This window comes from Pelmatolapia mariae, linkage group LG10_11 (genome assembly GCF_036321145.2).
Source record: "Pelmatolapia mariae isolate MD_Pm_ZW linkage group LG10_11, Pm_UMD_F_2, whole genome shotgun sequence".
In the NCBI taxonomy this organism is placed as follows: domain Eukaryota; kingdom Metazoa; phylum Chordata; class Actinopteri; order Cichliformes; family Cichlidae; genus Pelmatolapia; species Pelmatolapia mariae.
Window position 1 is genome coordinate 26,235,410 of NC_086236.1, and position 17,607 is coordinate 26,253,016.

Consider the following 17,607-nt stretch of genomic DNA (forward strand, 5'->3'; position numbering starts at 1 on the left):
ACTTTTCACTAACCGTCTAATGTCTGTTTTCTTTTGCTTTTTTGTCTTTTTCTTTTTCTCTTGTCTAATCTAGGTTGTAGCCGTCACTCTGAAACAAAAGCAATGCAAAACAAAGCCTGGGTCTGCCTTGCATGCTCCTGAATCCTTAACTCTTACAGGATTGATCAAAGCATTGCCTCTGTCTGAAACAGGCGCCGCTTCCACTAATCCACAGTCCGATCTTCCGTGTTGTGTTATTTCCTTGTTCGGAAGAGAGGATCGTTGGACTGAGGTGTGACGGACAACCGTTGTCGCCCTTCACCCTAAATCCCTTCATTCGTCTAAAAACAAAACAAAACAAAAAAATAGCTCTTTGCCTTCCTTCTGCTCTTCTCCTGTAATGTCAGTCGAGACTCTGAGGCTTCTGACTAACTGGCTTGTGGTGTCTGTGCTGAGACTGACTGGTGTGCTGTGGTCTGTGCCTGCTGATGGCTGCCCTGTCCTCGGCCCTGCTCAACTTCTCTGTGCTGCTGTGATGTGGTTGTTCTTGCCTGGGGTGGTCCTGACCACATGGCTCTCTTTCTATCTAAAACACGAACACGCACGCACGCAAATACACACTGCTGGACAAAAAATGGACCTTAATACCAAACACCCTGCTTCATTTATCTCTTCACTCCCTGGTTGGTGGTGGTGGAGGGTGTTTGACACAACTTTGACATGCTGCTTGAGTGATGATCTTAAACCACCTGCCTCCTCCTTCTCAGTTTTTTTTTATTATTATTTAGAAGTCTAAATGCAATATGCACTTTGTCAAAATGGAAAAAAAAATCATAGACTCTTCTTTTTTTTGCTTCTTTTGTTTTGAGTAGGGTTTCTTTTGCAGTGTTTATTTTTCCCTTGGACAGTGTGTTAGCTTATTTGTCATTTTTGGTCTGGTGAATTCACTGTTTATTTGATGCGTTCAGAAAGGGGGCACTGATAAAGACTTGCGTATGCTAAACGAGCTGAAGTGGAAGACAAAAAATGCAAACAGAAAACAAAGACTATCTACACGAAAATAGAAAACTACAGTCTATTTCTTTCTGCAGACTTTTTCATAGCAATGCTCATCTGCTGAAGTGTGAAGTGCACCTTAAAAGGAAGTTGCTTCGAGGAGCTGAGTGATCGCATTTTCTGTGCAACAAAAAAAAGAAAGAAAGAAAGAAAAGAGGGAGGGAGAAATCAGGAATCTGGTGCAAAAAGTGTCCTATACCTTCCTTAAACAGTACCTCTTGTGCGTGCTTGTGTATACTGTTTGTGATTGCTGGCTTCAGTTGGTGTGCTTGCGGTTGTGTGTCGACTGAGTGAGTGTACTGTGTTGGAACATGTAGGGTTGTTTTTGTTCTGTTTGATTTTTTTTTTTTTTTTTTTTTTTTTTTTGGGGGGGGGGGTGTATTTGTGAAAGACTACAGTAAATGTTGTGTTGCAAATCCAATGGTATGTAATGTACTGTATATACATTATTTAATGTACAGCAAATTAAGACAATTCTTCTAATATTTCTACAAACATTTTATATGTAAAACACATGACAACATTTTTGAACTGGTACTGCTCTGGCTATTACAGATGTGTATATATATTTATATTTTTTTCATGTACAGAATGCTGTATAAAAGCTGTACAATGTTTTGTTTTGTTTTTTAAGTATTGGCCAATCCGTGTTTTTGTTTTCTTTTTTTTATGTTGTTGTAAAAATTCATATTTTTGTATTGCATGTGATTACCATTCTGTACATGCAGTTTGTGTTTTCATCCATGGAAAACAATAAAGTGAGGCTTGTCATGTAAATACAGCTGATACGGTTATTTTGCAGCTGATGGTAAGTTGGTAAAATGTGTGTTTTCCAGCACAGGTATTCAAAATAACTGGACACTATGTATCATATCAACACGATGGCATCAACTGACCACATCCCAAAGGTGCGCTGTTGCACTGACGTCTGATGAATGTGGAGGCCATCTGGTCATAATGAAATCACTTTGTTTAAGAAACTAGTTTGAAATGATTTAAGCTTTGTGACATGGTGCTCATTAAGGGATGGACATGCTCAGGAACAATACTCAGGAAGTATTGTATGTGGTGTTTAAATCATGCTCACGTGGAAGCCAAAGAGTGCCAGGAAAACATTCCCCACATCATTACACCATCACCAGCATCATGAACAGTTGATACAAGGTGAGATGGATGCTTTCATGTTGTTAATCACGTATTCAGAAAGCCAGGCAGGCAAGTGCTTGGTCCCAGAGGGCTGGCAGATTTGGAATTACAGCAACGACAATAAGTAGGGGGGAAAGCAAGACCGGGGTGAGTGGATTAAATATAATATTAAATTACTAAACACTGCTAGTTTAACCTTAACTGTGGGAGAAAGAAGCCTGAATAACGTAACTTCTGCTACCATCAAATTCATTTTTTTGTTTACTTTGAAATTTGGCATTAACTTGGCTAGCTGTGCATTAAGTCTCCATGTTTCTGTTTGTTCATTTGTTTTTGCGATGTTAGATTTTTTTTGTAACGTGGTGATCAGTGCTGGTTGAAAGGACCAACACTGAATTTTTATCTTTGGCCCCAACAGACTGTAGAAACACCACTGCACATTTTTGGCCAGAGAACTGCAGCTTACTGGATGTTTTCTCTTCATTGGCCCATTCTCTGTAAACCCTGGAGACTGTTGTGCGGGGAAATTCCCAGTAGATCAGCAGGTTCTGAAATACTCAGATCAGCCCATCTGGCACCAACAAACATGCTACTTTCAGTAGAAATGTGAAAGAGATAGAAAACTGTAGAAAGAAAAAAAAAGGTTTTGAGTTCTTCTTCTTTTTTTCTTTTTTTTTGCACTTTCCAAGCTTCAGCACATTCAGTTTAAATTACATGAATATGCTAAATCAAACCAATCAAAGCAGGTTTCAGTTTTAAATGTGATTTGTTTATGTCAATGTTTGAATTCTTTTAATACAAGCTGCAAGCATTATAAAGTACAGTCTTGGTATCTAAATTATTTGGGTTTCAGTATAAAAATGCAAATAAAAATAATTTGGATATAGTACAAATACAAACTAATAAAATGCTGATAACTGTGAACTGCTGTGGTTTAAAAATGTATGCATACTTGGACTTTTATGCATATTTTATGTGTATACTTTTGAACATCTCTCCTTTATTACAACACTCCATAAACACTTTGGGAAGCTGGTTTAGCTCAGTGAGTGAGCAGGCAAACATATGCCTGGTGGCCAGAGAGCAGTAGGCTTGGGTTTGAGTGCTACCCACGACCCTTTGTTGCTGCATGTCTTCCCCTCTCTCTGTCCCCGTTTTCCTGTCTGGACCAGTTTATTTTTTAAAGAAATATTGAAATATTTTTCCATTCTTTGCTTGAGACAACATTACTGTTCCAGTTTTCTTGTTTGTGTTTTAATTTCTCTGAGTTAGCTAGGAGAGCGTCGAGTGGCAGTCATAAAATCAATGTCCAAAACAGAGAAAACATATCCAAACCTATAATAAATTATAGATATTATCTAATCAAAAATAAACTTCCATGGTTATTATAGGTGAACATTATAGATGCAAGCCAAGAGCAGGCTGAGCACAATCCCAGTTTTCCTCTAGGTGGCATAAAGACCCAAAAGAAAGTTACAAGTGTTTGCCATCTTTCCTTTTATGGTAAAGACATGATGAGACACTGCTTCTTTTTTAAATGGTTTTGCACATTTTACATTAACTTTTGTCAAATATGTAGTAACTTCATGGCAAACATGTAAACAATGTGGCTTAAATTTTAAGCTCACTTCCTCAGTTTGTACAAATTTGACATGTCAAGAATAAACTGCTTAGAATTTACCAAAGATGGTGCTACTTTTAACCTCAAAAAGACAAATTTTTGGCTACGAGTTGAGAATTAATTTCATACAAATGTCTAATAGATTTAAAAAATGTGGGGCAGTGACATTAATGAGCACATAAGCTTACAGGTTAACTTCACTGTGTGATCATAATATTCTGCAAACACTCATTTATTAGTTTTCAATTTCATACCTTGGTAGCAGATGAGAGAGGGTGGCCAGGTTTTGCATTTGGTCTCACTCTGAAACAGTGACAATAATCGAAAGTCTCACTATGAGTCAGTAAACACAAGAGCTTGAATGGTTGTAGCTGGAGGTATATAAATAAAAGGAAGCAATTCCAGTTTCCCTATTTTGGTTAGGAAGCTTTTCTGTGACCTTCAGTCAAGTTTACGAGGCCTCGGAAAGTGCCTTGATAATGAGCGCTTGTGCTTGCGTTTGGTCTTTGAAATGTTTTATCTGAAGAAGAAAGAAGAATGGTGGATTGATTTCTGTATACTGGCATCAATGGCAAAGAGAGGACCTTGTATATTCTACTGCAGCTAAAAAGCTCTTTGACTCCAACTGGTACTGGATCACATGACCAGCGTTTAGTGAGGGAAAACTGTTTCCATTACTGCAAGGTCAGCTGCAGAATGACAATTAGTCATTTGTTTGATTTTGTTACCAAATTAGCAAGCTGAAAATGTACCAGCATTACATGTGCAACCAGTGGTATGTGTTATGCCAGGCATGTTCAAATCAAACCCAGAAATCACACAAAAAACCTTCACATACACATAGCCACAATTTGGTTTTGAAACAGAGGGCAAGGTGAGAACACAACAGAGATAGTGAGAGAGCTTTCTCGTGGTCATTCTAACATTTGCTGAGTGCACCACTACAACTGTCAACCATCAATTGATGACCTTGGGACTCTCCTTAATGAAGCTGTCCACCAACACAGCAAGCAAGCTGGTTATTTATAGAAGTGAAGGTACTGAAAGAGAAAAAAAAAAAAGTGGGGCAGCTGGACGCACGCAAAACATCTACAACAAACACACCATGATCTTACTAACAAATGGGGACTTTCCGTCATTCAGTGAAAGGTGAGGGGTTTTTGAGATGAAGTCATCCCCTTTCCTTTTGTTCTCAGTTCCCCTCATACATATTTAGCCTTATCATCCTTCTCATGTTTATTAGATTAAGTCAGCATTTAGGGCTCAAAGAGAATTAATACTCTTTGTCAGAATATTTGGCCACCGCCAGTCTGAGGACCAAGCAAATAAAGGACTATAGATGGTGGATTATAGCAGCATGACAGGTTGTGATGTTGCCTTTAGTACCTTTAATTTTGCTTTTGTCATTTTTTTTATTACCAGTTTTTACTGTCTGGTGTTGTTTTCATGCTCGTGATGATTAAATTGTCTGCAGCACAGCAGGTTAAGCAGCAGGGAGTCACAGAGTCCAGACTTTTCCATCTCTACTTCACCACCTGCAGAAAACATCCAGTTTATCTGCAACATCTTACCAAATTAAACATTCCCCTCTAAAGCTGAAAGTTATGAGTGCAGGTGCAGGTGCAGACTGCCTAAATAGCCAGAAATCACATGGGAAACTCAGCATACAGTAAGAGAGGAAAATAAAAGGGGAAGTTGATAAAATAACTCGATTTTTAATGCAAATTTCTTTTCTTTTTTTTTCTTTTTTGCTGTTGGTGAACTGATGCGGAATAATGTTTTTCATAAATGTTTTATGTGATCTATAAGTGCTTGTTCTGTTGTGCTTTTTCGCTGCATGTGGTGTGTGGTAACCAAGTGTCAGAAAGGTTGTATGCTGTTTGTTGTATGACATTTACCAATGTCTATAATTAAAAGTGCTCTGTGAGCGGTCGGAGAGAGCTCAGACAAAAATATGTAGGTGAAATTGAAGACAACAGGTATAGGCATGATTATTATTGCTTTAGGTTTCCAAAAAAAATGAATCTCTGACATGTCAGCTTCTGTGAAAGGCCTTTAAGAACAATAGAATTGCTCAAAATAATAGTGTAAAAAATAGCACAGTTTGCAGCTCGACTGGTGTCGCTGCTTTGTAAATTGTATCCTGAGATGAAACACAGTGTTAGTTTCCCTCTCAGTTGTTAATACTGTAGATGCAGATGATTATGCAGTCCTAGGTAGGGCAACAATGTGTTTTACTGATTATTTACGCCTCCCTCTTTTTATAGTATGCCACCCAACAGATGTCTGCGTGACCAACATCAACACAGAACAGAGCACCAAAACCACTTCCTTTTCTTAATATAGCCTAAATGGAGAAGTAAGAATGAGTCAGAAAGACGAGTGTGTCGTTGATTTAGATTACTGTCAAATCTCCCCGCAGCTTTCCACATCATTCACATCTCTTCACCTGCAGCATACTGAATACGTGATTATAGTATTCACACAGAGCTGTAGTCTTCTTGGAACTATATCAAGGTCATCATCAATGTAAGTCGCAAACTTTATCCTTAATGCGCAGCTTGATTATAAATCGAGTGCAGATCTCAGTTAGAAGAAGCTCTTGGTAGATTGCATGAGCAGTAAGCTTCCCGTCTATGTGGACCTTGGACACATAGATGGACTGTTTGAGGGTTTGATAGCCGTTTAATGTTGGGAGCATAAAAGGAAAACTGTTTTTGCAAATATAAATTGACACTGAAATACAGAAAAAAAAAATTAAATATGTAAACGTGTAATTAATAATTTTCCAAAGATTCACAAATGGGAAAATTACCAACCTGTTACTCTTTTTGAATACCTAAGACTATCCAACCCTATAATAATAAAAAAAAAATGTACTCATTACCTAATGAACAGTTTTCAAAAAAGTGATTTTTTTCGGCATTCGTTTTTAACAAAGCAGAATGGGATGTCGTATTTGATTAAATCAAATCTAAAGTGTTATTTTTCATCTTGAAGTGTTAGTCAGTGTTAATGGTGCGTACCACTAGTACAAATAAGATTGTGTATATTAAACAGGATTATGCACACTTTTTAAAAAAATATTGTCCAACTCCACAGATGTAAGGATGTGATGAAGTTCGAGTTTAATGAAGTTCAGAACAAGAATTACATTATAGGTGTTGGGGTGAGGCTGGGATGGTGGACAGGGTACCTGACAAAAGTATACAACAATCCCTTCCATTTTAATACAACTCACTAATACTCTACACAACTGGAATTTAAAAAAAAAAATGTCCAATAGACTCAAAATGACACTGTCACTGATTTCTATGAAATTATTATTAGTGTGCTTTTGTACCTTTAATTTGTTTTGTTTTGTTTTGTTTTGTTTTGTTTTGTTTTGTTTTGTTTTGTTTTGTTTTGTTTTGTTTTGTTTTGTTTTGTTTTTTGTTTTTTGAGTTGGGGGGGTATTTTTGGAAATCAAAGACACTGAGAAATTAGAGAAACTACGATGCCGCAGCTGACAGCTAAAGGAGAAGTACTCTGATTGTCGTTGTTTTTTAAATTTAAAATAGTTAGCATCAACATTTACATAAAGAGCCATAAAGCCAATAAAGCCAATGAAGATGGGACTAATTTTCTATATGGCCCTGGACAGCTTGAGAAACAACAATGCTCTGTGATTAGTTTTTAAAACGGGAGCTGTCATATACACTAGGATGTATTAGAGGAATAAAAACTGTAATAATTACATCTAAAATGTTCTGGAGTTGATGTATAAAATATTAGAAAATGCAAAGGACAGCACAAGTCCCTTGCAATTGTACTAGTCTATTTCCTGTTCCTGTTCTGACATTACTGCAATAGATGAATTTTAAACCATGCTGCTTTGCCATGTCTTCACAGATCAAATATGAACGGCCTGCTCATCCTGGGTGTATTGCTGTTCATCCCAGGGCAAAGTGATGCTCACGCTACGGTTACTCCCAGCCTTGCACATACTGACAATAAATCCACAACTGTATCAACAACAATCTCCCCTGCTTCCAAAAGTAGCGCTGAATCTCAGCCTGCCACCAGATCTGTCTCCACTACCAGCATCACCACCACCACCACTGAGCAGACACCAACAACCACCCAAAGTGTTTTTCAAAAATTCAAATCTGAATGCCTTGACCTGTACATACTGTCTGGCATAATGTTATTAATCTGTGGGTTTTGTATGATATCGACACTGATACTGCTGTGCAAGGTGTGCCAGTTGAGGAGACGTCTGAGAACCGATGGCGAACCTGTCAGCAACAACGAGTACTGGATGGGGACTGACAATAAGGTCAAAAGCAAGTCTGACTCTGAGAGAGAAGCCAAAGAGAGCACCATGTTGATGGCTGAGCTAACTCCAGCACAAGGGGAGACAAATAACGGCACCATCAAGGAAGACGGTGAGAACGTAAAGGAGGATGAGAAAACACCAGAGGAGAAGGCAGTGGGAGATGCGGCCAACAGCGAGGAGGCTTCAGCTACACCTGTAACTGCAGCTGAAGATTCACCCTCCCCCAACCCACAGGCGGCCACCGAAGCCCAGCCCAGCCAAGCTGTGGATGCAGCCTCCTCTGAGGGCAAAGAGGAAGGTGATGTAGAAAAGAAATAGAAGATTCCTATCTCATTACTAAGATTCCCACCACTTCTAAATACTCGGGTTTTATGGATCTTACACTGTGTGTTTCATACTATGATTAGCTCATTAAATAATTGCCCCTACTTTTGTTCTTATACAGCCTACATCACTCTTCTTATATATTGCATGAGAAAAATGGGACAGTGACCAACTTCTTGAGTAAATCGTAACACAAGACATTGATGTCTGATAAGACAAGCTAAATATATGAACATTTTGCTTTCTTTCCCAAAGGATGTGATGTGGAGTTTTGTGTATAGTTGCCCTTATTTCACTTTGGCTTTAAATCCTTTAACTGTAATTTTTTTTTCCAGACAGATTTTTGTTCTATTTCAATTAGATAATCAACCAGCTGTGTGTATTCTAAGCTTGTCAACCATTTCTTACTGGGAAAACAACAGAGTTATGTTGCTTCCAATTCTTGTGTGTGAAAATTAAAATATTTTAACATTAGAATAAGCTTTTTGTTTCTTTCCCCCCAGCTCACCTTGTGTGTTTGTGTTTTTCCTCTCTTACTCTAATTTGACAAGCACACAACCAGCACAACAGAGATCCATCATTCAGAGTCATCATTGGCCCTTCAGCTGTGTAACAAGCTGGCTTTCGTGTGTGTGTGTGTGTGTGTGTGTGTGTGTATGTGCGTGTGTGTGTGTATGTGTGTGTGTGTGTGTGTGTGTGTGTGTGTGTGTGTGTGTGTGTGAGCGGTCTGCTTGATTAGCAAGCAGAGAATGTGCGTCCTCCAGGCAGTGCCACTCAACTCTAAAAGAATGCTCTCTTTCACCTCAGCCAGAGCTGACAAAAGACATACATACAAGCACAGACACATGCACACACACACACACACACACACACGCACACAGAAAACTTTTCCAAAAAACCAATACGGGGTTGTTTCCGCTGTCATGTGCAGAACTTTGTTTATCCACTTGCAGGTGACGTCATGATGAATGTGCACTTTTCTTTAACAGTTCTGAATAGTTTGTTCTCTGCTGAGCTGGGTAGTGCATCTACACCACTGGCATTGAATGCAAAAGTAGAAGAGATAAAAAGTAAAAGAGAGAAATAAAAGCATGGCTCTAGGTGATTTGCACGTACAGAGATAAAATAATGAGTAAATAATTTCATCAACTCTTTACTGTCTGTATGGTGCAGCAGGTACACAAAGTCAAATTTGGGTTATTGGGTGTTCTTTTTTTTCTTTCCTGCTACTGCTGCAGTATTTGGCAACACTGCACAAGCTGAAAGCAGTTTTATAGCACGCTAAGGGTGGTGGTAGACAGAGGTGGAGTGATTGTGAAGCTTCTTGTAAGGGCCAGTTACACGATACATGCATCTTAACCTCATCTCAGCAAGCTGCTAAACCCAGAAAAGAAAGTACAGAGAAGAAAAGGTGGGGAGGAAGTAACAAGCACTTTGCTGAAATGTGTTTTCGGTTAAGGTGACCACTGAGCTGAGACAATAATTTTTAAAAAGAAGATTTCGATTAACTGCTGCCAGGGTTCTGCAGTCAGAAATGTGAGCTGCCTTTGTGCAAAAATAATTTTTGTCAAATTTGTCACACTTGAAAAGTTGAAACACTGATTAACTGTCTCTTTGGACCAAGTCTAATTTTGTGGTAGCAATACAGCAATGCAGTGCAGAACGGAGAGTTGCCTGTATTGCTGATGACAGGTAGGAAGCTGCAGCAGAGGGAGAGTGCTCTGCAATAAATCATGGTGCTCTTTTGTGGCAGCCTCCAACATTTACGAGGAAAATAAGACCCAGTTGAAGCACATCATTACATTTGCAAAGGGAGGCTTTAAGAGGGGGTGTAGATTATGTGAGATAACTGATAACAGTCGATCCTATTTAAATACAAACAGGGCTGAAATCTGAGCACAGCAGCAGCTGTCGTTTTAAAATGCAGAGGGAAATCCTGAGAGCTGCCAGGTTTAGAAGGGACCGAGTGGTTTCCTTTGTAGAGTCCTTTTTATGCAGAGATCCCTTCATTATCCGCTACATTTCTCCTTACCTCCATCCTAATGCACCCCCTCAACCCCCACCTTACCCACTCACTAGCACCCCAGCCCTCCCCTTTCACTTCCACTGCACAGAGTAAATCCAGAGCTTGCAGTGTGTGATCACGCCAACCCCAAAAGATCCATAAGAGCCGGTAGTAAACTCTCAGCTTTTCAAGGAGCAGCCAAGGACCAAACTGCAAAGAAGTGAGGGCAGCCTGAGAAAAAAAGATACCAAAAAAAATGGTCGAGTAGGCAGAGGTCAATTCTATGAGCGGAAAAGGGTGAGAAAAAAAAACACCTTCAGCAGAACACCAGCTGGTCCTTGGATCAAAAGCAGAAAAGGACAGGGGAAAGAGGGGGCTGGACAGCGAGAAGGAGCAGAGAAAAGTGAGTGGAATGATAAAATGAGAAGGTGAGTTCTGAACAAATTTAATCACTCTTTTTACTCTCATGTTCTGCCACACCCTCGGCTCAAAGATACTGCAGTTTCAACAGCACTCAGCTCGCAGCTGTGTCTTCGCCTGCCTTCGGACCGGCTGATGCATGAGCTCTCTGTGGAGTCATTAATAAAAACCCATCTACTGAGCTAGTTCTCCTCCTCTGAGAGCATGGGAGTGACTTTACTGACAAGCGCTGATGACTGAACACGCAAACTGATGCCAGGGAAAATGACAGCAGGGATTTCTCATCCTTTTGTGATGGATGATTTTCTTCAATAGATTAGAAATATCCTCCTTCAGTTCAGATCAAGCGCTTATCAGTTCTACAAAAGGACACAATTAAGCACTCTCCTAATGGTGCATATAAAGGATACTGCTACAGAATCTCTAAAGACATGGCTGCATAATTGGGGGAGTCAGTTTGGTATGTGAGGTTAATGTGTGTACCTGCAAACAATGTAGTGATGCACAGGAAACATTAAGCTACCTGTCTGTGCACATGTGTGAGAGATGTGTGTATGTTCTCCTGCAGGCAGCAAATGTTTGTGTCTTTTGTTCACTATTTTCACACCCTGCAGGCCTCGCTTTCAGTGTGCCTTCTGAAAATGATGCTGTGTACAAATAACACTGGTTTGCTGTCTTTCTTGCAGGTGGAAGCTTTCTCTTCTGGAGCTCGTACTCGTGTTATGGCTCGGGTTGCGCGTTCTGGCTGTGTGTCCTTCCATGTGCTCCTGCAGTCGCAGCCACAGGGAGGTAGACTGCTCCTCGAGGGGTCTAAGAAGTCTGCCCAACGACTTACAGTACAACCTGCGCTCCCTTAACCTGTCCCACAACCGATTCCACAGCCTGGATGACCAACTTACCGCTTACACCCATCTCCGCGTTCTTGATTTGTCTCACAATCGGCTGAGCCGACTGCCCGCAAACCTACCTCGTTCCCTCTGGCGGATCTATGCGTCCTCCAACCGCATTCAGTTGTTAGACAAGAATGACACGGTTTACCAGTGGAACCTGCAGCTGCTTGACCTCTCCGACAACAAAATGGAGAGAGCCACCTTTATCAACAACACGCTGACCAGTTTGTGCACGCTCAACCTCAGCCACAATCACTTCTGGACTTTGCCCACCAACCTACCCGTACGCCTGGAGATTATTGACCTGTCCCACAACTGGCTAGTAAAAGTACTTCCCGGATCTTTAGATCGGCTCCCCAGACTAACTTACTTCTACCTGCATGCTAACCGCTTCTCTGCAGTGCCTTTTGGAGTCTTGGACAAAATGACATCGCTCAAAGTCATTGCTTTGGGAAACAACCCTTGGGCTTGCCACCTTTACGCCGACATCAGCTACTTGCTCTCCTGGACTCAGCGTACCCCCGCACGTGTCCTGGGCTGCCCGTGCCACACCCAGCCCATCTGTGGAGGGGTGCGCCCTGGCAGGACAGGAGGGTGGCATTATGCCTCCTACAACTTACCCCCATTGGCTGCCAGCGCCAAGGATCTGACCTCCATGACCCCTAAAGCTAGTGTCACCGGATGGTGGTATCTGTCTGTTTCTACCTCGCTGAACACGCCTGTTGCCCCCAGAGAGACATGGGACACACAACACCACACTTTCACAGCCACACCCAGCATCAGCATGGCCACCCTGAAGTACAAAACCACAGGCACACACCTAACTATTGATCACATGTCTGCAGGTGTTAGCTCTGATTCTCTTCATGTCTCTGCAACAAAGGAAACCTCAACCACAGACACAAGTCTCCTTACAGAAATGACCGACGAAGATAACACAACATCTGCCACAGATCAATTTTTTACCACAGATAGTCTGTCCATCCAAACAAAGAAGACAACCACACTTCGCACCAGAAGTGTGAGGAGGCAGAATCCATCTTTTCCAGGTGGTATCCCTAACAGTAGCCCTGCTCTTGTTTCCTGTTCCTGGGATTTATTCCTTCATAGCTCAGCTCTCCTGTCTCTCATTCTGATTCAAGTCCATTGAAAGACGAATGAAAAGGCCCAACACCAGTTTATAGCACAAACAAGTAGAACAGACACAAAACTGACTACTGCTGCTGCGCTGCAAAGCTTGCATACATATATTACCAGCTTTACAGCTTTAATTTCAATGACAGGCTTGAACTGAGTGTACTGGACACTTTTAGAATTACATGTGCAAAAACAAACAACTTTTCTAACATTTTTACAAGCCCTGCTTTGAATGTCTTTTTAAGATTGTAATGAATCTAGTAGAGCACATGATGGCACTATACATCCAGGTACCAGTCTGTTATGTAACTGAGTGCCTGGTGCTTCATGGGCAGCAACAGTCTATTTCCAGGCTGTCCAAGGTGCACTTCAGTACACACTAATGTCCCCAATTTAGAGTTTTAAATGTTTTATTTTTTAACTTTTTTTATTGTTTCCCTATTTGTTTCCCCAGTTTCACTCTAGATGTGTATTTTTGCTTTGACTTTGTGCAACATTTCATCCTGTTAACTGTTTCCGCTCTCTCTGTAGCTGTCCTTGATGTCTGGCCTGCTCGTTTCATACAGGGGTCAGGATGTGTGATCGAAATGTTGGGGACACGCACATAACAGGAGAGAACAGAGACTCTTTGGAGCAGAGGGCAGACAAATGGACATTGTTGCATCACTACGGTTTAACAAAGTCCAAATGCTGGGCGCTGCTTCTGCATTTTGATCACATCTCAGACTTAAGTGTCCTTCATGATTCAGTGAAGCTCGTGAAAATTATCTGCATGCTGACTGAACGTCGCAGGAATGCTAACTTACTTGTGTCTTGCCGCAGAGCGTTAAAGCGCAGACACTTTCGTGATATTCAAATCTCGACTGCATTAAACGCCAATGATGTAGCAGCCTGCAGGTTACTTTTTTTTTTTTTTTACAATTTTAGTAACGCTTTTGCATCTAGGCCTTAAAGCTGCCAACAGAGGGAGAAAAGCACCACAGAAATCTGCTTTTGATAAACTGGAGAAGAACTAATGTCAGGAATTAGTTTATTGCTGGGTGCTGCTTCAAAGTGTTTTCTGTAATGTTAAATAAAATGTTGGCTATTTACACCTTCTGATAATTGTTTTCATTTCACCACTCACCACCTCCTTTTCTTTTCTTTGCTTTATCATACCCTGGAAGACAGTTGTTCTAATTTAAAGTGTTCAGTGATTAAGTGTTAGGGGGAGAGGCCAAACAAACGGCAAATTAATGCTGAGCTTAATCTCAGCTTGTTTCTACACACTTGCTCCATAATAGGCAAATGAAGGAAATGAGCGGCCACGCTGCATCTCCAGTGGCTGGATTTTATTCTCTTGTTTTTAAGTGTACTTGCCTTGTCTCACAGTTAATCACGAATCAGAACACACACACAGTGTTTTCTGCTGGGTACTGTCCAATCGCTTTTCTTCCTTTACTTGGAAAAAGGGGGTAAACTGAAAAAGAAAATACATTGCAGAACAGACACTATCCCAGAGGTTCAGGTGATTCGTATGACCTTTATCAATGGGTGCAAGACAAGTGAGGACAATCTCACATATGGGAACATCTGGGTCAGACAAAGAAGAGCTCCTCTCTGGCGGTGAGTGGCAAACGAAGGCGCGAGCCTCGTGAACAGGTGACAATATGGTGTTGTGTTTCCACCAGCACAGTCAATGATAAACACCTGATGCAATGAGAGGCCAAGAACCTGAACAGCTTACCTTCTAAAAACAAGGTGAAGTAAAGTCAAATAGTCTGTATTCTCTTGTATGAATCCTTTTTTAATGTCACAGAAAAATCCACATACAATACTAAGAAGAGATATTTGATGTGGCTCAGCCAAAACTAGCCTATATAACACTATGTAATGCAGTTTATGTTACTGTTTGTTAAGTTTTATGCCACAAAGATTAAAAATGTTGTATTGTTAGTTTCAAAGTAAGAGTTTGTGACCAGTAATAACATTATCATCGTCCTGGTCCCCAAAAATTTTTGTGGCATAAGCAATCGGGGAATAAAAAGAAAGATACATTTTATGCATACATGTATTGATTGTCACATAAACCTATTTTTGGAGGCTTCACACATTTGAATTGATGACCCCAGCCTTATATATATATAAGACTTATATATATATATATATACATAAGAGCTCCGAAATAAATGATTGTATTTACCGCTTAAAACCAAATATAGAAGGAAGCTGGTGGTTTGTGGGCTGATTATCAGAGAGCATGATTCAAGGTTCAAAAAGAGCTCTCTTTTCCGTTCTTGTCTTCAGTTTATTTTCACTTGTGCCCGTGTGAAATATTAACTCATCTTACACTGCAGCCCTGCTTTATAAAGCTGGAACACAAAAATCCATAGTGTGGATGTAGTGTGAGCTGAATTTTTGATTTTGAGTTTATATGTCTTCTTTTTTTTCTTCTTTTTTTTTTCTTTTTTTTTTTTTTTATCTTTCTGGCTCCCTTTAGCTGTGGGACTTTAAAACATCCCTTCCAGGTACTTTAGCTGCCAGTGTGCTGGCCTGCTCTAGCCAATTATTTTCTCTGTAGACTTCACAAAGTAATGTCAGATTTCTCCTCTGCCTTCTCCTAATAACTGACAAGGTGTAGAAGGCTAGCATCATTTACTGCTGCCCTGCCTCCCCTCTTCATCTCACCACCCAGGCTTGTTTTGAGTGAGCTCGCTTCTTTCTTTCAGCCACACTCGGAGACTTCACTCCACAGCGTGCTTTATTGTACTGCCCTCTTGTGTTCCCATACAATTAGTTTATATCAGCTTTATATGTATATGAATGGGTTCAGACAGGGCCTCACAGAAAGGCTTTAGAAATACATCACGTAGCAAGCAGTCACTGTGAGTGCACAAAAACAGTTTTGACTTCATTTGTCTTTGTTGCTGGAAAACTCTATTTTCTTGTGTTATAGAAAGTTACAAAGCCAACATAGCTAACAGTTTCTTTTATTTAGCTTGTTACTGAAACACCTTTTTCTGAGATTCAAGGAGAAAAAATCTCAGAGAAAGCAGCTGGGCCTTTTAGCTGTTCCCAGTCCAGACTGAAAAATGAATACAGTCTGTGCTTTAAGTAAGTGAGGTCACACAGGCACGGAGTAGGTGGTGGTGATTTCTTGCTGTTTATTTGATTTTTAGACACACTGCTTATAGAAAAGAAACACACACACACAAGCACACACGCACATAAAATAGGAAACTTGCAATCAACAGAACTATCATTATGCATCAGGTCAAAGTGACATCAGCTCTTATTGTCATGTGCTCTTAGCGCCCTCTTGTGGTGAAGCGACGTATATGAATGTTTATGCCAAAACGTAGTTAGAGACTATTCTTAGAGGGATTGTGTCCTTCACTGGCCTCCAAGTGGCAAAGACTGCTCTCAAGGACCTTTAGAAAGAAAGAATATATATATATATATATATATATATATATATATATATATATATATATATATATATATATATATATATATTTATTTATTTATTTATTTATTTATAGATAGATAGATAGATAGATAGATAGATAGATAGATAGATAGACTACCATGACAGAATTTGATCACTGGGAGCTTTATGTGCAAGCAAGTTTTTGAATCGGTCAGACATGGAGACTGTTTGGAGTGTTCTCTTTTAACCTCTAAGTTCCACCCAGAATGCCATGTTTAATCACCAAATAATACAAACAGAAAAACAGGCTTGTTACCAGTGATGCACAGAGTCATCCACCTTGAAAATCCAGCAGCAGGCTGCTTATAGCAAAAACAATGGCTGCCAATTTTGATCTCCTTAGAGTCGCGGTATCAATCGTAGCCCAGAATTAGGCTGGTACCCAACCAAAGGACGCTCAAACGCAGCAGATAAAGTTTATCTGATAAACCTAATCTGTATTGACGGCTTGGGTCTACTGTGTATGCCAAGGCCCAGCATGTCTTTGAGCCAAGAGCAATGTTTTCCAGTCTGATCAGCTGAAAAGCGAAATGTGTAGGATTCTGGAAGAAATAACAAGGCGTACTCCAGCAGCCGGAAGACTGATGAGACAGGCAAAATTCAACCTCGCAGCATAGCAAGGGGGAAGCAAAGGATATGGTATCTCTCTCTCTCATCTCAGTGGCACAGACAAGGCAAGGTCAGTGTTAAGGTCAGTGGTTGCAGAATAGGAAGTGGTTGGCAACTGAGAGAATATATGGTGGCAGCCAGTTAGAGAAGAAAGAATGCGAAAAGGAAACAGGAGTGAAAAGGCTGGTTAAATAAACGGAGAGTGAGCCAGAAGGACAGAGAGCAACACTTAGCCAGAGAGGCTTGGTTACCATTCTCAGGCTCTGCGAGGTTTCTAAAAATGTTTTAGGCACACATAAACAAAGCACAAGTGGATAAACATGGGTGAAGTCCATCAGTCCAGTCATCCACAGGCTTCCCGTGTTGTCCGTTAGCAAAGGAAAATGCCGTTAAAAATATCTCATACAGATTTAGAAATATTAACTTTGATTTAAAACAGGTTCCAGCTGTGTAAAGCATAAGTTAACAGCTTCACAATGGGTTTCTGAGAAATCAGGGATGGTCCATCTCTTCTCCAAAAGGCCAACACACACACCTCTCTTCCTACTGCTGACTGTACAGGTGATAGGATTGCTCCTTGTGGTGCTTTTATGCCATTTGTCATCATCTGTAAGACACAGCTCTCTCTGGAGT

General features: G+C 40.4%; 3 protein-coding genes across 10 annotated transcripts in view; all 3 read left to right on the top strand.

Moving 5' to 3' along the window:
• The window catches only part of ksr1a (kinase suppressor of ras 1a), a 29,727-nt gene extending 27,909 nt beyond the window's left edge, over positions 1–1,818 (top strand). For all 8 annotated transcript variants that reach the window (XM_063485562.1, XM_063485567.1, XM_063485565.1 and 5 more), the window contains one exon: positions 74–1,818. In XM_063485562.1, the coding sequence (XP_063341632.1) occupies positions 74–80 (7 nt within the window). In that variant the 3' untranslated portion in view covers positions 81–1,818. The remainder of the gene's footprint in view (positions 1–73) is intronic.
• A 4,344-nt stretch (positions 1,819–6,162) lies between these two features.
• On the top strand, positions 6,163–8,890 carry LOC134637035 (uncharacterized). The gene is made up of 2 exons (XM_063487358.1): positions 6,163–6,331; positions 7,694–8,890. The coding sequence occupies exons 1-2, from the start codon at positions 6,168–6,170 to the stop codon at positions 8,436–8,438; spliced, it is 909 nt and encodes a 302-aa protein (XP_063343428.1). The 5' UTR covers positions 6,163–6,167; the 3' UTR covers positions 8,439–8,890.
• A 1,943-nt stretch (positions 8,891–10,833) lies between these two features.
• Positions 10,834–13,897, top strand: LOC134637478 (oligodendrocyte-myelin glycoprotein-like). The gene is made up of 2 exons (XM_063487912.1): positions 10,834–10,877; positions 11,556–13,897. Exons 1-2 carry the CDS (start codon positions 10,870–10,872, stop codon positions 12,907–12,909), a joined length of 1,362 nt encoding a protein of 453 aa, XP_063343982.1. The 5' UTR covers positions 10,834–10,869; the 3' UTR covers positions 12,910–13,897.
• Positions 13,898–17,607: the final 3,710 nt, after the last annotated feature.